At 39.1% G+C, this 22,305-nt stretch overlaps 1 protein-coding gene across 5 annotated transcripts in view; it reads right to left on the reverse strand.

Moving 5' to 3' along the window:
• The window catches only part of GABA-B-R3 (gamma-aminobutyric acid type B receptor subunit 3), a 60,806-nt gene extending 50,589 nt beyond the window's left edge, over positions 1-10,217 (reverse strand). For 4 of the 5 annotated variants that reach the window (XM_011639195.3, XM_011639194.3, XM_011639196.3 and 1 more), the window contains exons 1-2: positions 9,048-10,217; positions 992-3,339 (exon numbers count right to left, since the gene is read on the reverse strand). In XM_011639195.3, coding sequence (XP_011637497.2) covers positions 992-3,286 — 2,295 coding nt within the window. In that variant the 5' untranslated portion in view covers positions 3,287-3,339; positions 9,048-10,217. The remainder of the gene's footprint in view (positions 1-991; positions 3,340-9,047) is intronic. The other variant, XM_089082054.1, reaches the window with a different exon arrangement.
• Between the last annotated feature and the right edge of the window lie 12,088 nt (positions 10,218-22,305).

Consider the following 22,305-nt stretch of genomic DNA (forward strand, 5'->3'; position numbering starts at 1 on the left):
AAATTATCATTGCTTCTGTGAGCTTAACGTCGCTCATAACGTAACGAGGTAACCTGTGACGTCAATCGCCATCATCTAGGTACATTCCTCAATTTTTCGGCGAGCAATACGCGCGTGCCATTTCTAAATATCGTTTAAGCGATAGCGAGAAGACGAGTGCGGGCAGATAGGAAGGCTGCTGCCAATAAACTATAAATTTCAAGCCGAAAGCCCCGAAAATCCCAGCGCAACGTGTTAGTGACAATTGAGAGGATCTGAAAAATTCGCATGGACTTTAATTCTCGCTTTTGTTTTCACTTTTTCTAATTTGATACGTTTTCGATGGAATTTTATTAACATCTCGCCAATAAATAAGACAGACGGCAATTTTATGCGGAATAAAAATTATATGCAATTACGTAAAAAATAGAATACGATAAAAAGGATATCTCCCACAGGAAAGAATAAAGATTTGCTAACTAGTCAATTATCGCATAACTTCACAATTCGCATCCTTCGTCATAATGCTGCTTGGTTAACGAAACAGAATAAATGCGAATAATATTTTTCAATGGTTGGCGGAAGAAATGTATGAGAAATAATCTGATGATCGATTTATATAAGAGAGATTGCGTCCAATAATTCCCTGCTGCTGGAATTTAAGACAAACGGGATCTGTCGTACAACTTCACGGATTACACAGTTCTCTATCGATAATCGAACACGGAAATCAATTGTGAACAAGGACGGTAATGATGCGAAAGTGCGGAATTGTTTCAATCGGGAGTTTATTCATTTGTCTTGCATTTTAATTTGCGTCTCCATTGTATAATTTTTATTTTCTGAAACTTGCGTATTACTACAGTACTTGTTTTTCAGCTTATCAGAACTTCTGTGTAAGAAGAATTTCTAATCGTATTAATTATTTAGTTATTAAAAGTAAACGCATTTCCGTCGACGTGCCAATTGCTAAATAACAACAACATTGAATTTCGTATTCCGGCTGACTCACCTTAGTATCATTGTAAATAAGCCGCAGGCGAAAGCGCTTTAAGATATTCAAGTCGTTGACGCGCCGGACCGCCAATTTGGCCGCTTGAAGCTCGCTGGATCCTTCCGGTCTCGACACCGTCCTGTTTGTCATCTCAAAGAGACCCAGGATGGTTATATTTATCTTTTCCACCGATCTCGCACTCGGCGTCGTTACATCGATCTCCACGCTGCTGTCGAAATCATTCCTTTCGCGAGTCGCGTTCTCGAGCTCACTATCCGCGGTGTTCAAGGTCACTGCAAATTTTTCATCGGTGCTGGGCTTGATGCTCGAGAAATTCGACAAGCGTTTTCCCGACAACGTGCCGGGTAGCCATGATTCATCGTAAATGTCATTCCGCCCTCTGTCCCCCTCTGTCGTCTCCTCGCTTCTAACGTCCTCCTCATCCACCTCGTCTACGTCACCATCGTCGGCACCGTCGTCGTTCGTCTTGCGATGAAGCACATCTCTGCTGGGACTCTTCGGTAGGTCGGGAAGCACGGTGTTCGGGTACCATGTAGATGGTACCTTTTCTTCAAGTACGTCCTCCTTGTGCGGGCCGAAGTGCCGCCTGTCAAACTTTTCGACTTGCGGCGGCACCGGCGGCGACTTGTGATTGATTTTTACAGGAAATTTCTGAGAACCCTCGAAGCCGGTGAAAGGCGCTTCGCTGTCGACGTCGATAACGGTATCGCTGTCGTTCCCAGGCGTTATCGATATGTCGTTTACTCGCGCCAAACGATCCCCGTCCCCGTATCCTTGATCCCCGCTGGATTCCTCCGCTCTTCCAAACTTTGTCCTCCTAATCACCGATATGTCATCGCTGGGGCATGCGGCGTTATGACAATTCGCCCCATGGATTTCCACCTCATCGAGATTCAAAGGACTGTCGACGTACTCCAAGTGGACGTCGGTTCGATTCTCGATTTCCGAAATTCCGCCGGGCTCGGCCTGGTTCCCGATCGAGGCGGTGCCAATGTCGAAGTCGTCGGCAACTGCATCAATCGCAATCGCGCCGACGTTGTTTGAACCGTTCGCGTTCGCGGAGTCCGTAAACTCATTACGGATGCCATTTATTACGAAACCGTCGCTCTCGCGAAGCCGATCGGCCGAGCTCTCAGATCCGCGCGCACCGCCGTTTCGATTATCAAGCGCGTAGATATTGCGACGGTTTAAATGAGTTTGCCTCGCGGCTCTAAAGCCGAAGCTCTCGCGATCGCTTCGATCATCCGCGAGATCATCGGGGCGCTCCGCCGGAACATTAATATCGTGCTCGCTCGATCGGGTTAAGGCCTCGCTCCAGCGCAAACTACGATGAGCCGAATAATCGCTCGTGCGTTCATTCGCACGATTAATGGGCGTTTCGGCGAATAAATTACCATCGTTTACACTCGTCCGTTTACCCCCGTCGAAACTGACTTCATCACGATCCCGGTGGCTTCTCGTCGGCTCCGACGAATGACTGACACTCGAAACTTCGCGCGAATGCAATCGATCGATCGACACTTGGATTAATCCGTTCTCTGCATCGCGATCGTTAACGGAGTTCTCGGCTAGATTGCCGACACTTCGGCGAGGCCCGCTTAAAATCGTCGAACTTGCTTCATTATCACTATCGCGAAATTGAACTTTGTCCATCACAGCCCGATTCACCTCATAAGGAGTAACTTGAATCGTTGGCACATCACGTCGCTTCTTAATTAGATCGTCCAACCAATTCTTCGCATTTTCTTCACGCTGCTTCATACTGACAAAATTGATCGATTTACTAATTCGCCAATTTCTCGCAGGTTCATCTAATCGATCGTCAGATTTTCCTTTCGGATAATTACTCGCAGATCCAGAATGCATTTGATCATTAATATTGCCCGCGAAGTTATCATCGTCGAAGTAATCTCGTCTTGTCACTGACAAATCGAATCCATCGCGGTTTCTCCGACTTTTCAGCGAATCACTGGGATGATCATTACCGGTTACGTCGCTAACACTTTGACCAGCCATGCTCGAAGCTTCGTTTTCGTGTTGCATCCATTCCGGAATCAGTTTGGAAGCGTAGAGGTCTTTCCGCTCCGAGTATCTTCTTACGTCAAGGTAACGGGGAAGCGCGCTCAGGTCACGGCTCTGGGGCCTCGTCTTCTCGTCGCACGATATGACTGTGCGGAGAGAGGTAAGGCCAAGAAGGAGGAGGGTCAGGCAGTGGCGTGCCTGGAGGATTTCGGAGGAAGAGAACAACAGGAGGAGACGAGAGAAATGCCGCCGCGTGCGGACGCGCGTCATAATCAGTCGTCGATTCTGTGACGACTCGAGGCGCTCTTCCGGTTTCTCCTCATCTGCAAAAGAACAGATCGTATCGTGAGATTAAGTTCAAATCGAGCGATATATAGATTCTAAAATCATTGGTGTATGCTATATATTATATATTATAATTAAAAAATGTCTTTCTTTGCAGGTATAAATTTTTTATTTAAACCTGGTTTTACCGAAATTATTATTGTAATAACATTTTATAATATAAATAATTTTCTATATTTCTTGCAAATATCATTGAACGCGATAGGTTTGGATGATGAAGTTTCTTCATCTGTATACGAAATCGATATTGGACTCGATAGGTTTTATTATGTTCTTCTTTCCTATCTATAAAATCGAGAAAGTACTTGCGGATAAATCAGGTAACTCGCTGTACAAGTATTCTCGCAAAACTATTTGCGCTAGCTTTTCGCTATTTATAGGCGAAAAGTTTATTCGCTCGTGTTATAGATACCAGTCTCCACTCGGTATCAGAAGCGTATCCGCGCAAAAAAAAGTATATCTCGCGTAAAGAAAAGTTCTCTTTCTGCAAAAGTATTTTACATTTAATCCACATTCGAAAACTCTTATCTATTCGAAACTCTTATTTGAGGCTCGTTTTTGGCGATGGGGCGTTATTGTACACGTTCAATATGTCCTAATTATAATTTACAACAATTATCGGGATACAGCGATCGTAACAAAGCTCGACCGCATAATTGAAAAATAAAGTAATCTGCTAATGGAAATATTCATATAAATTCTCGACCGGCTAACCCGATATCACGCTCGGCCGATTTTACACTTGGAAGATCCGATGTTCTCAATTTCAAATAATATAATAGGCTTACGGGAATGAAATAATTTCATTAAATTGGCAAGCAAGCACAAATGAAATTCAGATGGAGGTATTACGTCCCGAGAAATATAACTGCGACACTGTATTACATTTACGAGCCACTTTTGGGCTTCTCTTTAATTATGCCAAGAATTTAAAGCTCATCCGTATCCAGGGCCCGTTAATCTCGCTCTTTTTTTATACAGATCTTATACTTGCGTGCGAAACCAACAGTAATATGTAGATTTAACGATTAACATGTAGATTTTACTTCATAAAGTACACGAGGAAAATTTGCTTGCATTACACATTAAGATCAACGAAAACATCAATTGTTATTTTTAATATACAATATAATATAATTTGTAACGATAACATCCGGCTTGTAATTAAATAGAAAGCAGCAATAGTTATTGCGCATTATTACGAGCAACATCTAACAATATCGAAACGCTTGGGAATATAGTATATAAAACGAGATTGCGAAAGAAAAGCGGTCAGACTAAGCTGCCACTATAATTTGATTTCCATCGGCAGGTAATGGGGTTTCAAACGAGATTAGAGAAGTCTTCGGGCTGAACAAGTTTTATCTACATCGTTATTACGCGGTCAAGACGAGAGATGTAAAAAGTTATAAAGTTTCCCGATGATGGGACAAGCCGCAGATATACTTGTTCTTATTGCGCACCGCCACCGGAAGATCAACATCTTTCACAATTACGACAAGCCGATGGTCGCAGGTAAATGTCCGACGACATTTACTCCGTCCCTTTGTCGCAGTCGAAAGATCCATTAAGACGTAATATAGTTACACGACGAGTATCGTGCGCTAGTAACGCTGTTAGTTCCAAACTCTGTTATGAAGGCGTACGAAATTCGTTTCGAAGCGCAGCTGTCGACCCTTCTCCCCTTTTTGTTTTTTCTTTATACCAAGGGGCGGAAAAGGATTTTGGGAGTTATAGCGTTTCTACACACGAATTTCATATTAAATCTTGCAATTTTGTTACTCTACTTTTCTTGTCTCGAATCGGAATTACGAGATTTTGCGAAAGGCGCTTGCCTCCGACTGAAAAAGTGAGTCGCTCATTTGGCGAAACATACATTTGTTCTCTCAAACTCAAAAACTTTCTCGCGTAATCTACTTAATGTGGGGACAACCACGGTACGAGAATCGCAAAAGGTAGCTTAACGGGCGGGCTAACTTTTCACTCGGGTAATGAAATTGTTGACCTCGCTTAAATGTTTTAAATACACATTACACAACTCGACAACGCTAATATAACAAGACAAACAAGACAATTAATTTTACGCATATGTTATTATACCGTGATGATCTACTGTTCCTGCAATTGTTGCTTTAAAACAAAAATTTGTCAAACATATTAGTTTTAAAAGAGATAAATTTGAATCAAATAATTAAATTATGTCTACTACAAAAATAAATTGATTTTCTTCGTCTTTAACAATATCCAATTTAATCATTTCGTTTTCCTTACAATTAGATGACACCATACATATATAAATACACATGAAATATTTTCGAAAGCTCGACATGTATAATGTACGTTAGATTTTAAATGAAGTTAATATGAATGAGTGACAGCTTACGAAAAGAATGATAAATGGCTGAAAAACATTAATGTCGGAAATACACAAAATGAGAAGAATATGTTTTTTTTTTATAAATATACACTTTTCAATCGGCTATTAACTTACATATTGTGTGAGTATTTCTCATGCTTTTAATTTTAAATAGAAAATTTATCAACGGAAAATAAATATCTAATTCTAAGTAATTTAAAATTATGCATAATCTTAGAACAATAATAAACCTAACAAATATGAAAGTCTAGCGGCAATAAACGGTTCAATCGTTCATATTCAATTTTCGAATTGTACATGCATTGAATTGTTAATCCGCTTTAGCACCTTCCACTATAATGAACACAACTTCATTTAGTCGTGCGCTATTAATCATAATCAATACCCTCTTCTTTCCTCTTCGTCGATCTTATAAATAATTTTATATTTACGAGACATAATTCTGGTCCGTGTCATTATTTACTCCCCGTCAGCCAGGAGTATTATCTTGCTTGCTACAATAAAACTGATTTTATTTCGACGTTCTCCCGCGACAAGCGAGGGGTGGCACCAGCGTCCTTCTGCGAAATTTCCCGATCGACAGAAGAGCGGAAGATGCGAAATCTCGCAAAGGGGTAGATATCCATCGAACCTGACCTACCGTAAATTGCGGTCGTGCGTCCCACGTATTTCTCGGTAAAGGGTGGGCGAGTGATTCAATTCGAATGAGTGATGTGTTATAGGACGGACAGTTACAGTATTTCCTATATGCCGCATACCGGAAGTCGGGAATACATGAGGTGTGTCTGATCAAGAAGTGTCCTGAATGCTTCATGGTGTTCGCAGCGACGACGACACTAAGTGAAATACTTTCAAATACTACTTCCGGCACTTGCTGATTATTTTGCAAGTTATTCCGTACCGCTGAGTTACGTAGGTAAAGATAAGTTATCATCGTCGAAAACTTGGTTTTATATTAAACGTAAAATTGCTATCAGTCGTAATTATCTTTGTATTTAAAGCGTGACTGTTAAATCTGAGAGGCCATTGACGAAGAAAATCGATGCAAATTTAACAAATAAATTATTACGGAATTATTATTGAGTTTGCTATCTCTGGTATCCAGAGCCCCTAAAAGAATTTCTTCGAAATTATGTGTGGGACATGAATATTGGCTTCCCTACTTGCGTTGAAAACTTACGTGATAAACTAGATCACTTAAACAGAGATAACGAAATTAAATATTCAGTAGAACATATGTATCAAGTGTACATTTATAATTGGATGAGACTACATATCAATATAGAATCGACATTTTTAATAAGATAATAAGATTTTCAAGATATAATAAGATATTTTTGTATAATAAAACATTTTACTTAATTTGTCATTTATTCTGTCAAATCACTCATTAAAGAAATGGTACGTTATTATATTGTTATTTTCTACAAATATAGTTTTTTTACAATAAAATTTTCCTGAACTTCTGTTGAGAGAACTTCTGTTGTATAACATGTAATTAATAATGAAGCTAATCAAGTAATTAAAAGAAGAAAATGCAAAAAAGCCGCATGAAGAAAGATTAGAGAGAGAGATTCAGATCTTTAAACTCGCAGACCTTCATTCTCTTTAACGATTGTAAAAAAAGCATCTTAGAAAATTATTTTTTGTTAAGCAGTTAATGGTGAATTAAAGATGAATATAGAAAAGGTTTTGTCTGTTTCATTTGCCAGTTTTAAGATACGATCAATAGATGTCGACTATGCTGATGAATCATTGCTTTTAATTTATATTCTTATAAATTCTTTTTAACTAATTGCTTGATTTTTTAAATAAAAGATTTAATTTTATAATTAGAACGTGAATTGAAACCTTTGTTACTAAAATTACTAATCGATTATGTGATTTAAATGAAATTATGACGAACCTGACTCGATGTTTAATACGGAAACGTTTTGATAGACTGATGCATCCTGATCTCGAAACTTCTGATGGACAAATGTGATATATTCCAACAGGACAATTTCTACATAGTCAGCCTCAGAAATAGACAAGTTCGATGTATGGTTAAGATTAAATTTGAGATTAGAGGAACGGTTTTGTCAAAGTTAGTTGGATAATCGTGGCTTGACAAGTTGAGACAGTTTCACTTCTTGTTTTGTCTAATGAGTGCTATTTTATGAGTTGATTGACATCCGTTTTGACATACGCTTAACTCACTTAAATCCGGATCAGTTGAATTATTTCGAATTGCTAAATCGAAGATTGTCACTTAAGCAATTTATCCGTTCGATCTGCATCATCTTTATTTATTTAAATACACTGACATTTTAATGTACCCATAATTGAATTATTATCTATGAGAAGTCAAGCGATCGATCCATTTATCTTACGTGCCGATCATACGCTACGTGCGATACTGGTTTGCTGTCCTATTATTAAGAAAGGCAAACTGCCGAAGAAATCCACGAAAACGCTACATTGAATTTCAACGACTATCTCTCACGCTACGTGAGCGTCGAAGTTTTTAGCGCAGTTTCCTTTAAAGGCTGAAAGGTATTAAGTTTCTTGACGTCGACAAGATAGTACTAGCGGAAGTTTCAGGTGATGTGCGCGTTTTCTCACGCACCAAACACCGAACTGTAAGGAAAATCTGAGAAGGACGTATGGCCCTCGAGTTTGTTGATAGTTTTAATTTTCCATGAAAGGAAAGTCGGCGGAGTTCAAGAGAAGACGATTCCAAACGCGTGGGTGTCTTTATAAGGCGCACATTTTAACGATAGATTACAAACAAAAAACGTCAACGATTTCGCGTTATTATAAACGAGCCAAAGATAAAAAACAAATTAATTAATGCATTTTATTTACCGACAGAATTACGAATTTACATTTATCAATTAAGTTGCTTTTTTAAGTAATTTTTTTATCCGCGATTGTACTTTCTGTTTTATACGTGTCACGTTAATATTGCTTACACGCCAAAATACAATGGAATATTAATATAAACAATTTGCTGATTGTTGAAACTGAAATGTAAAGCTGTATTTGCAATCGTAGCTATATACATATAAATTTGCAATTGTCAGCACCGTTGATTATTAAACGAAGTATTGTCGGAAAATATCTATTGACATTCACTGAAAAGCGCGCCTTTCGACAAACGAGGAGACAGGAGGAGGAGTTCGAGGCGTTAAATGCCGAGTGCTTATTGCGTCTTACGACGGATAAACGGATTTGTGATTCTCTCTAGAGTTGTTAACGCTGGCGTACTGACCGCTTTAAGGTGCGCGTCTGAAAAGATGTAGTAAAGCGAGTAAGCACGCGAATTACCGTAAAATTGTGCGGCATTCCTCTCCCGGCCACATTTCTCTCGCACACGGCTTCATCAGAAATTGATTTCGGCGGTCTCTTTGCTAACTTTCGCAGGCGGGATTCCCTTTCTGGTACTTCGCCACCTTCGTTTGAAGCTCTGCTAAGTCCCGTTTTTACTCGATATTAGCATCCGGCAGTCCTCGTTCCGATTAATCTCGATGCTCTCACGGCCGTTCCGGTAAAGTGTCACTGAAACTCTTCATCACAACGCATCCAATTTGTGTATCGCACGACACATCCAATTTACGCACTGGCCGGGGATGTCCAATCGAACTTCCGCCCTTTGATCCCACAGGATCACGCTCTCTCGCTCTCTCTCTCTCTCTCTCTCTCTCTCTCTCTCTCTCTCTCTCTCTCTCTCTCGCTCTCTGATTGTTCTACCGTTCCGCGCGATTGTATTTCGGGATTATCTCAACATCCGTCGGTTAGTATCTCTGTAACTGAATATTTTCAAAGTGCTCGACCATCAAGATTGTTCTGAGTGATTAAAACAACATAATCAACTGTTGTAATCTCCTAGTCGGCGATACAATGTCGGCAGATGAATGTCGGCTCGAGAAGATATATCTCCTATGCATCGATATTCCGAATGAAGTTCGGAATTACAAGACGAATCTTATACTTTAGTCTTTAATCGCCTCGCCGCTGTCAAATTCTCAGTGGAATAACAATTGTCTCAGTCCTGGCGAAGTAATTCGCACTGCACTGGCGATACTGTTTCCGAAAAAGTTAATACAGAGCTGCAATTCCCCGCGTCTCAGTTTGGCGGGTAAATTAATGGTACGACGCATCGTGCCCCTAGAGTTTGTTTCGAGCATGACGCTTCCGTTCTAAATAGCTACCTATATTTATTGCTCTTTTCTTCTTCCTTTCTTTCCCTCTTCCTCTCTACCTCTCGATTGAAATCGGCGAGCGCGATGATGCGATTATACGGCGTTCAATTTTCTTTTTTTTTTTTTCTTTTTCTTTTTCGTCACTTGCTGTCGTGGTGCAAGCTTTCTCGGAGGTGCTCGCGGTGGATGCTGGCGGGTGTCTCTCGGTACCGCTCTTGCTCAGAGCGATGCACCGCGAAGGAGCAACCGCGTCGCGTGGTGGCGGTCCGCGCACTGTTGCCCCGTGATATTCGCCAACCCTTGTCTGCCAGGAGGAGTTTTAGCGGCGGCATCGACTAACGCGCAGCCGCCCGTGCTTCCTACGACCCTACGCTCGAGAGGAGCCCCTAGTTCTCGATTCTTTTGAGAACACAAGATCCTCGTGTGCGAATCCTCGATCCTTCCTTCAATCTTCTAATTGAAGGAAGGATCGAGGATTCGCACACGAGGATCTTGTGTTCTCAAAAGAATCGAGAACTAGGGGCTCCTCTCGAGCGTAGAGTCGCTCTGAGCAAGAGTGTGGATTAACAATCTTTTCACCCACGAAACCCTAGTTCCCGACGTCGGACATCATGATACTCGAATATTTGGTAACATATGCGTCGCTCGGCGCTTCTTGCACGAGAATGTTTTCTTTCAGTTCGACCGCGAATGAACCTTTTTCTCTTCGAAGCTTCGGGACTGACAGCTGGACATCGTGTTCTGAACGCGTTTATATTCCAGCGAAAGAATGAATTATTAATTGACATATGATTAATTTCGAGCTAGAATTTTGAACTATAATATAGTGAGGTTAATAATGTATAAGTTATGTACAATAATAATAATAATCACCTCTCCCCACATTTAGATAATTAACCGCACGAAATTATGAACTCGCATAAAATGATAATTGTCGCCGTTATTACAAGAATTTCAATTTGTCATACGCTTTTATGATCATTAGAAACTATTAAAACTTGAGCACTCTTCGTCATCTTCTTTTTAATTAATGAGCCAATTTCTTAATCAATGCCCAGAAGCGAGCAAAGTAAATGAGGCTATATTAGAGATATACAGAACATTATTTGCTATTCGGTAAGAGTTTCCTCGATATTTTCGTGTTCAAAGGCTGACTTCCTAAATGTCTCGATGGAACACCTCAATTACCACGGCCGCCTTGAAAGCGTTTCCCTCTTAATCTCATGGCGATTAAGTTCGTCTCGGCACAGTTCTTCGCGTAATGAGAAGTGACCTCCGCGAAAGGTCCGGCCGGCAGGTTCTGGAAATGGTTCGGGTCTGTAGGTCACCGTGGACGAGAATCAATTAGGAAAGTAATAAACGTTATTTTCCTCAGCCACGCTGAAATTGCTCGCGACAATAAAGTACGGCGATCGCCTCCCCGGTGTACGCACGGCGCGGCTTTGACGTTACTTCATGTACGCATCATATCGAGTTCCATAAACCTCGTTCGCGAGTTTGAAGGACGATAAGAGCGCGGCGTTGTTTCGCTGCAAGTTTCGCCCACTTTATTCTGCCAATAATTTACTCGTGGCGGAATAAAGGAGTCGCGCGGTGCCCCTCGCCGGAGATTCGCATTCGTCTAATCTCACAGAAATAAGCCGTGGGAGTTGGATTGTTCCCTCTCCCCCCCCCCCCCTCCTCTTCCTCCCCCCCATCCGCTATACTTTCCACGACTGGAGTTTTGAATTGACTCTGAGAGACAAACAACGGACTTCCCGTCGATTCTTCTTGAAGAGTTTGCTGCAATCAACGAGGATGCAGTTCCTGTTTAATGAGTAAACGAAACCCGTTGGTGGAAATGTTGTAAAGCATTTTAACCTTTCGGATGTTGAAATGTGTTACTTCTCCACGGCGATTCACGCAATTAATATTCTTTAAAAAGAATAATAAAATTCCTTTTGTAGAACGCAGTTAAGTTTTACACCTCGGAGAGTTCCACGATAAAATTGCAAAGCGAGAAATAGAAGACAAAATAAGATTTATTTTCTTCAAGGAAGTAAAAAAAAGTAGAATGCAGGTTAAATAATATACTGTTAAAACAATTGTAATACAACATTAACGCGACAGCTATCCAACATTTAAATTGAAATTTTCTGCATGCAAAGTCCATGTTTGATTTAGAATACAAAATGTAATTGTGTATGCAAATTAAGGCAAACCTCGGGCGTAAATTTGTCAGAATAAATAACTTTCTGGACAAGAAATGCAATTCTCACGTTATTGTTTTGAGAAACCAATGTGTTTTCACCAGTGGCGCTACAGCCAGAAGCGCACAGCATATTATATTACCATATTATATTATTATATTAGCGACATTGCACTCGTTTAATTCTTATTAATAAAATTATAAATTGCAATTTACCGTCCATCTTTCGGTCAGCGTAATGCGCTGAACGATTCGGACGACAATAGAAAAGGCGCGTGGCTTATAGTAACCATCGCACATTGAATCCCGTCTTTGTTGCTGTATTACTGGCTTTTCCATTGAGCGGGATATACAGCTTCCAAAATGGACCGAGTGATTAAATAAGAGCGGGAAATAAAATTCTCAAGGTGGTTATCACGAAAAGTAACGTGACGTACTCGCGAGATCTTTAATTACCGGATCAGTTCGATCGCCATGGGATTTTCGTGGTTTCTTTCAAATAGTCACCGTTAGATCGTTATCCGCGACGATTAAACTGCGCACTTAAGCCGCACCTCGTCCTAAGTATATGTATTGCTTTCGGATTTTCTAGGATTTCGTTAGCTACTGAAGGCTACTGATAGTATCGATCCCGCCCCCGCGTTTACAGTCCACTTTCGATCACGAGCGATGCTCAGCGCTGGTGGAAGGGCGCGCATCTGCCGTCTGACTCCCTTAATTGGATTCGCCGGAGGTTTCTAAATCTTAGAAGGCAACGGCTATGTCAAGTGCAATTATACGAGGGCGAATCTCCCTGGAGTTCTCGCGTACGATCCTTGGACATGTCGATTCATCAAGGGGGAAGGAGACGATCGAGTTTAACATTTCTGTTTTGCTCTCTCGACTGATCATATAAAGCGATTACGTTGGTGGTCTCTTCAGGAGAGGCAGGGCAGGGATAACGAGAGACAGGCCAGTTTTATCGGAATAATATCCTTTGTGTCGCTTCCGAACTTGCAGGAGTTCAATTTGCTGGGCATGCTTCTGGCGGCCATGTAGATAATCCGAACGTGTGTCCTGATCCTTATACATCGAACTGACAATGGCGTGATTATTCATAATGTCACCGGATGGCACAAAATAGGTCGAATTATTCAGGAATCGTTCGGCGAAATGGAAATACCTCGGGCTGAATGTAAATCGTTTGTCCGTTTGAATTTTATCTGTGGATTAAGTAGTTATTCGGCCTGTACACATTCAAAGTTTTAATATCTTCGAAAATGCTTTGATCAGTGTAACGTAATGCGTGCGTAATGCAAAGTTGTCACATGAATGAATTATCATATGAATGCAAAGTTTGTAACAATGCATTCCTTAACAAATGTGGAAAAAAAATTTTACTCATTTATTAATTAAAAATTTGGCAAGGATATACGCGCTCGCCATTGTGAGAGTCCTTGTTTGTAGAGAGAATACTTGAATAGAGCGAAAAACATCGATATATATATATATATATATATATATATATATAATACAATCGGTAGAATAGTGGCAAGATTGAATGATAATAGCCCAAGTTCGAATTAGTTCAAATTCACTGCGTCCAGTTTCAAGTTAGCCCGGGCTGCATGATTGCATCGAATCCCAGTGGCGAAACAGCGAAATTCCCTGAACGATATACATCACACTTGGTGAGCTTGCGCTAGGTGCCAAGAATATCATTTCCCGCTATGTTCGGAACACCTAATGCCCCATCGTCGATCGTTTATCGCCTCGCTGTGGGCCCGATAAGACGGCGGACGATCCGCGCGCTACGCGCAAACGCTCCATAGAATGAATTGATTACGTAACTATAGACACACGGTCGGATGCACTTGGTATCTGTTTCTGATAGCCATTAAAATTTATTACGCGTTTAACATTCGTATTCCGACGTGTTTGAAAGTAATAAAATAGATAATATTTTAATTTTTAATAAACGGCACACGCAAGAAAAATATAAATGTATGAATACATTTGTTATCCTTTTAATTAAATTTCCATTGAGTTTTTATTTAGAAATAAAATTATAAGCGATATTTATATACGTGCAGATTTAAATATTCCTGTATCGATATTTGAATATTTCTGAAAGAGTTCCCAAGAGTAAATTCCGCAAGATGTATCTTTGAATTAGATGTCCTATTGTTGAACGCAGAAATAAAGGATTTGCTAGTCTTTCGTCTACATTTTCAGTCTGCACACACTTGTAAATTCGACATGAATAAAGCGTTTCTCGCTCTACGTTTTACGATATTTCAGAGTGCAGAAATGTAGGCCCCGCCTCACAATTTATGAAAAATCGACATCTGAAAGATAAACTTCACTTTATTTCTCGATTTTCACAACGTGAATTCCGAATAAAAATCATAGATCTGTCAAGAATCCAGGAACAGTCGTCACGAAAAGTACTCGTAGGCTAATTCGTTTTCATTATAATTTCATCGTTTCATCTGTAATTAATTCCAATCTCTCCGACTCCGATATTCAAGTGACAAGTACTTATTCGTTATGACACAAAGGATAATGCCAGGATCGTTTTCCTTTGTTGTAAGAAGAGACTCATGTCTCTTTGGTATGATAACAATTTAGGTATGAGATAATCTCCGAGATATTTTAGACAAGATCACATAACAATGGAAGTCCTTCATTTTTGATGAAAATTCATCAAACGATAAAATTGTGTAACACTTATTGTTCTTTAGCATATCGTTGCAGTTATTCTGATGATAAATAACAGAGTTTTATATCAAATATTTATTGTTGAAAGCTAATCACTTTAATGGATAGTGACCTCGATATAGTGATAAAAAGCCCGAAAGGAGATAAAAGAAAGATTAGCAATGTAAAAATAGAAAGTATGAGCGTTAAATGTAAATTTAAAGAGATTATAAACTGATATAACTCATATCAAATTACTAATTTCTGATCTCATTAATCATTAATTTCTGATTTGAAATTGAATATTATTTTTCTTTCCACTAAAATTTAATTAAACATTGCATTTTCTATTAATTTTTATGTCATAATGTTAAACATCATAATAACTACGTTCCAAGATAACTTAAGTAAACTTACCTGAAATTAGTTGAAGAGTTTTCATTATTTATTTGCGCATCTCTTTCTCCCTGCGGCAACATTTGTCAAAAACTTCCTTTTCTATTGTAACTCAAACATTATTTATATCTTGAAACTTTTATCCGAAAATGTTATTTAACATTTTTAATATCAATACGCTAAACATACGCTAAAGATGTATATTCGTAAAAAATATCATTAATTATAAGTTTAAGCGAACTGGAACTGCCGTACTGAGAGCTAGTGTACAGAAGCCAAAACTCGAAATCACACATGCAACTCGCGCTTATTAAATTATTAATTTCGTGCAAATTAAATACAATTTCTGCATAGACTGAGAGAGAGAGAGAGAGAGAGAGAGAGAGAGATCGCGTTCGCCAAATGTCGTTATCAGAGGAGAGACAAACACGACTTAATTACATATTTTTCCGGCGAAAATTTAATTTTCCCGACAAGGTAGTTCGTTCTTATTTGCAGCGTAGATCACGGTGAAATAACGTTCGGAAGCGAAGGCAACCGGAAACCGCGTCACAATTCGAAAACTCTGCTCAAGATCGAATCAACATCCTTCTTAGATATTCAATTTTTCACGGATGTAACATTCCATGAGCAAACGATATCAAAATTGAAGGAAAGAGATATTTTGTCGAAAAATCATTAATCTCCTTCATTCTTTTCGCGCGGCGAAAGTTTAAGTTGGCTATAATATGTCAGAATAAGATAAGAGAGAATAATATATGTTTGTTACATCCGCATTTTATAACTTTTATTTGAATTTCATCCTAGAAGTGTATCAAATTAAAATAGAGATTTATATTTTGAGACGTAATTGAATTAATATCCACCTTTTACTTAAAAAACAGCTAAAACTCTTCGGCTAAGAAGTTGAACGATTATTTGTAAAATATTATTTAACATTCAAAACGTCAATTAAAAATAATGATATGTGATTATTTTGAAATACATTTTTTATTTTTAAAATCAATCTGTCATCAATGTATAGGAAGAACTATTTTTCGCTGTAATATATAGTTTAATATAAAACGATAAAAGTGAGAGATATAAAAGAATCAGTAGCAAAGCAAAATAAAATTCACGGATGGAAAAGAATAGATTGCAATTGCTTTCAATACTTGTTGAAAAGCTAGATCAAAGTAAGATAGATTGAGTTAGTAAATGTAAGTAAAGCGAAAATTAATGTACAGAATTCTAAAATAATGCACAACTCTGTATTCTTAAATTAACATTCGATGTTTCTCACTTATTAATATAAATAAAAATATAACAATTATTAAACTGACTTTCAAGATCCATTTACAGTTTACGATTATAAATACAATTATTAGTGATGCAACAAAAAGTACAAAAATATCTGATGCATTTCATTCATATACACTCTTTCTTTATTTACTCTTCTATTTACTCTGTAAGCAGAAAAATATTGTTGGCGAGCAAAGTGGTTCGAACCGATTTAAAAAGTTGAGCATTTTCCTGCTAAGCAGACGCGTGATATTATGGCAGAGAATCACCGGCATAAAAGAATGCAAAAACGATTTTCATCTGAAAGCTATCGAAAAGTGAACGCAGATGCGCGTCCCTGTTTGCAGGATTTCGAGTGATTGCAAACAGTTCCTTTCAAAAGCACCGCTGGGCGAGCTGCGAAATGTTGTGAAAGTAACGAATGGAATGGTCTGGGTTTTCAGTACGTACGAAGTCGGAGAAACCATTTACGTGGCAACCAATATTCCGCGTAAACACGTGTTGCTCTTCTACTTTAGAAATACGTGTTACTTTTTATCGAGCGTTTATGACGATTGAAACGTCTAATCTTTCGTCTTTCGAGCGGCGACTTTTTAGGGACGCGGCGTACGCAGAAGTTATTTTTGCGCGTATCATGTACTTAATATCGCCCCAATAATTCTCTTTCGCGTCAATATCCCGTAAACTGAAGAAGTTTGCCATTTTCCAAGTAGTATATTATAATCGATATTCCATATTTAACAGAAATACGTATAAGATTTTGTACAAAAGCATGACACAATATCATACGTTTGTTCTAGTTGTAGCTTTTAATGCGAAAGACTGTACTTTGACTGATCCCAATTTTTTGGGACGTTCCACGCCAGGAAATTTAACGGAGCGAGCGTACAACCCTGACTACAAATAATTCGTTCGATCCCGCGTCTGACAGTGTAGGCTCCGTGATTTCACGCGGTCTCCTCTCCCTCTGGGTTGTATACACCCCTTACACTCTCAAACCCTCGCTTAGCTCATTTTAGGAGACGTTGTCTTCCGAGCGGAGTACAATTTCCCCTGATACGACTCACGCCGCCGTCCTTTTCCCCGCTTCGGTTCCTCTCCTTTTCTCTTTCTCCGCCGCTGCCTTCCTCCTTTCTTTGTATCATTAATTAACTGAAACTTCGAAACGAACTGTCAGAGTCCCGGATACAAGATCGTATAGCGTCGCGAAAAGATTCACGGAGCGTGCGATGAAAATGACACCGTCGCGCGGTTCGAGTGACGAAGTGATGAAAATGCTTGAAAGCACAAGGGGGAAATGGACCTGCTTGACTTCCATTTACTGTAAGTGACGAACAACGAGGCGAGAGAGAGTCAGCGAAGGAACAGACATACGGGCGGATGAATCGTTGGAAGCAACTCCGCAATCCGTGCGGTAGCTTTCGTGCTTTTGCCTGTGTCAGCAGCACCGTCGTGTGTATATTGCATTGTCGTGTAACGCGATTTTTATATCTGCAGCATTTATTTTTGAAAATTTCTGACACGTATAAACGAACCAAGTGTGATGTTTAGAAATTTTGAAAATAGAATAGAAATGTGTTTTTAACAAAAAAGGTCATTTCAAATATTTCACTTCTGACCATAAACGTTTTAAACAGATTTATATTAAAAAAAATTCAAATTTATTAGCAATTTCTTTACAGCACGCGTTAAAAATAAGTATACTTTATCTGTCGTTATTTGAAATCTTTCTTTACGACACAGATCTAGGAATAATAGTTTTCCAATCTTCGAGAAAAGGTTACGTTGCAACGTTTTTTCGCATTAATAATTCATATTATATCTTCGCAAGTGAATAAATGCATCAGGAATCGCGACGACGGTATTTTGTATTTGTCGATCGTGCATACTATAATGCGCGAGGCGACATTCGAACGCGAAATATTGAAATGGTATTGTTACCGCAACAATACTCTTCCGGGTGCGACACAACGGGTGCTGATAACCACGACCATCTATACGAAGTTCGTATTTATTCATGGCCAACGAGCGCAAGAAAGACGTCGAGCTGCAAGATATTCGTGTTGAAATATCTTAGAGTGAATTTTCTTCTCTACATTCCATCGTCGAAAATTAGCTGAAATTTAATCTGTTTTCTATTATCATAATTAAGTCGCGTAATACTATCGTACGTAAAGTTACGACATTTGCAACAGAAACATTTGTATTTAACAAAATGTTTGACGAGATGGTTCTCGTTTTCTCATATTTTAATTAAATTTTTGTTCCTATCTTATAAAATTCCTTTATTTGATAAACTTAATGCTTATGTTTCTTTAGGGATCTTTCTGATATTATCAAGAATATTTATTTGAGAAAACATTATTTTCTGATAATGATAAAACAATTAAAATAAATTTTATCAAATAAATCTTACCAGTCAATTATATAATATTAAAAACCAAAACACAATAACCGCTAGTTTTTTAGTCTAGAAAAAATATTTCAAAAATCTCTGAATAAAACTCTTACTAAAAGATGTTTTCTTTGTTATTACGTAACTAATTTTACGATACACTATTTTTATTTCGATGTACCATAAAAAACTAATTAAAACAACAATTAACGAGTGACCATTTCTAACTAACCTATTCATTAATGAGATTAGTTCATCGTATTCTCTCACATTTCCGCTGCGAAACGTTTTGCGTTTCAAATAGAAACACCGCAATAGTTCTCGAAACGGTTTAGCACTGTAGTGCCATGTGACTTCTCAATAGCGCTGACGAGGTACAGACGCGGTGTGTTTCCTAAAGTTGCATACGAAACTGTGATTAAATACAAACGAGAGATACTCTAGCGAGATACTCTACGGATTCAACGTGGAAAATCGACGTGTGATATAAAGTCGGGAGGACGAAAATCGCGAGGAATTGTCCTTTGAGCGTGCCCGTCCCGAAGATCGACATATTGGAATTTCTTGAATGCGACCGTCTGACCCAGTGACTTCAAAACTTGAAGAATCTAGACGAGAGTACGTAGATGAAGATGAAAATGTCGGGAGAGGCTGAAACTGGAGGCTACTCTACGGAGAACATAAAGGAGAAGAAAAGGAGCCTTGAAAGAACGAACACTCGACTCTTTGGCTGACGTGGCTCTACGTGCCGGTATAACAACTCTTGTCTTGGCCAAGATAGTATCGAAGCTTGAAGCGACCTGGTCAGTCACGGTGAGTCATGCGACTCACAATTGTTAAGTCTGCTCAGCAAATTTTGTCGTTTCGATCGAATATTCCTGTATTTGCAATTTATATAAACGCTCGCAGTTGTAGAACAGATAACGGACGTACAAAACCGTCAATTAAATACATCGCTGCCTTTTAAGGAGAAGTGATCTAATTTAGCGTTGAGTGGGTGGAACGATGATATGTCGTTGGCGCGAAGCCTTAGCGTGCCAAAAAGAGATCCATTAAAACATAAAAAGGCTTAATGAAATATATATTATATATGTGTGCATGCGATATCAACATCGTTTCACTCTCTCCGGCGATCAAGATGACGTATTCGGGCCAAAAGGTTCGTATTAGCGAATATTAAATGCCCAATATCCCCTTGTTTACACGGTTTCGTCGCCGATGTAACATCGTGCCTAAATCGAGAGATATTTCAAGCACTCGTTGCACATTGCATCTCATCGACGATGTGTACGGACATGAGGACGGATTCTGTTTGCATCGTAGAGATACGGCGCATAACGAGCCTGTCGGAACGAATTATTATCGCTTGAACGTCGAATATCCTCGGAATTGCACATATTATTAGCGTCAACAGGTCTGATTTCGCGCAGGAAGTAAACTCAAATCTGTGTATTTACATGGCGCTCGATCACCTTCCGCATTTGCACGTGAACGTTAATTACCACCGACTGATCAGTGTGCTAATGGTCACTTCGTGTACAGCACGCACACTAAATATCCAATCAATAAATTAACTGTCGTGTTGTTGCGATTGGATTTCCGTTATATATTTTATTCGGAATAATTGAAATTGCGCATCGCTTTGTAAAAGGAAAGAGAATTATTTATCTTATTCATATACGCATTGTACATTGTCCGTAATATTTCCATTTGTGTATTTTTAACGATACATAATTACAAAATTCTTCTTCTCTTTCCTATGAAGATCCCCAAAATTTTATCAACCCTTCAAAAGAGAATGAAATACGGTCGATGTTATCGACATTGTGCCGCGAGGAGATCGAACGCATCAAATATTTCATGAGACTCCCATTTTCTTCGCTCGAATACTGTTTTATGTTTGATGAGAGAGTGCCTTATAAGATTTATAAGCTTTAAGAACGTTTAATCAGCAAATACGCGCACGCGAATAAAGCCGATTCCAAATAGCCAGATTTGTATTTTCCTACGTGCCAGCAATCCGATCATTGGAATTCTCTTTTCCATCTTTATTCTTTTTCTCCGACGTTTCGCTGCTTTCTCCGAACCTTGAGCCGATATCCAATCGAATCTCTTCGGCGTTCGTTTGGTATCTTCTTCGTAATGAGATTTTTGCCCCGCATGCGAAACGTAGACACCAGGATACGTAGCCAGATGGATATAAACGATATTTCTCTTTTATGAGAGCAAGAAAGAGGGAGAAAGAAAGATCAAGAGGGGGATTTCATCTACTCAGTTCGCAATACCTTGCCTTTTGAAGAATTTCGACCCTCTTCTTTCAATTTTGTAAAAAAAAAAACATGAGTACATTTATATAAAATTATATTTAAATAGAATTCTGCAAAAAGAGGAAAATCTTAAATTAATTTCGTTTCCGAAACTTCTTTCGGCGACACGAGTTTAATACGCGCGAATTATTCCGCGATATTGTCGAACCAAAAACCTGTTTGTTATCACGTCAGACGACGAGATTTTCGGATTAAGTTTGAGTTACGCGCGGATAAGGGCTGTTTTTCCTTAGCGTGGGCGAATACCATCCCCTTGTTCCGATATCGGAGTACGTGCGGGCACCGAGGCGTACCCGGACAACAAGTTTTAGGGTTTACGGAAGAACGATGCGAAACACCCCGTGCTGTGTACATCGGGGAAACTCGGTAAATAGGCGTTTGCCTGTTACATGTTGGTGCCCCGTGTCGCATCGTCGTGTTTCTGGATTATTTACGAGGCGGATGAGATCTGACTCTCGTAACGTTCTCGCAGACTCGGAGAGATTGCGAGAAACCTTCAATTATTCAACGGTACGGCCTGTCCCAAAATACCGATGCTCTTCGTTGACGGATCGCTTAATTCACACATTACGGAGAAGATTCTTCACGATATGACGTAACGAGAATCATCTTTTATCGTCAGATGCGATGAAAAAAGTCCAAAGGGATTAAAAAAAGATCCACGACTGCCCGAGATCGTGTTTCGTTAAGAGAATTTCGTTAATTGACAAAGTTTAATTGTTATTAATGTCTGTTAGGATATTTATTTTTGTAATCGCACGATATCTATTGTACAGTCACATTAATTACTTAGACAATGAGTTTAACGAGTTTAACGAGGAGCATTGTTTTTGCAAAATTGTCCATTTGGATTGTTATAACATTAATGGCAGAATAATCGCAGAATTTTTATTTGCTTCAATAAACAAATAAATAACTGTTGCGCTCTGTTAATAATATCGCGAATATGTCCTGCATGATGTTACACACCTTTTGTTACGCTTGTACGGCCAATGAATCGGGATCTCCTGCCGCTTTCCCAATTTTCCACGAGGTGAGTGCAGTCGACAGCGGCATAACGTGATTATTATACAAAAGCGATACGCTATTGAAGGTAAAATAAAATTGATATTTCCGT

Source organism: Pogonomyrmex barbatus, unplaced genomic scaffold, assembly GCF_055798465.1.
Source record: "Pogonomyrmex barbatus isolate J1 unplaced genomic scaffold, ASM5579846v1 scaffold5, whole genome shotgun sequence".
NCBI classification, from domain to species: Eukaryota; Metazoa; Arthropoda; class Insecta; order Hymenoptera; family Formicidae; genus Pogonomyrmex; species Pogonomyrmex barbatus.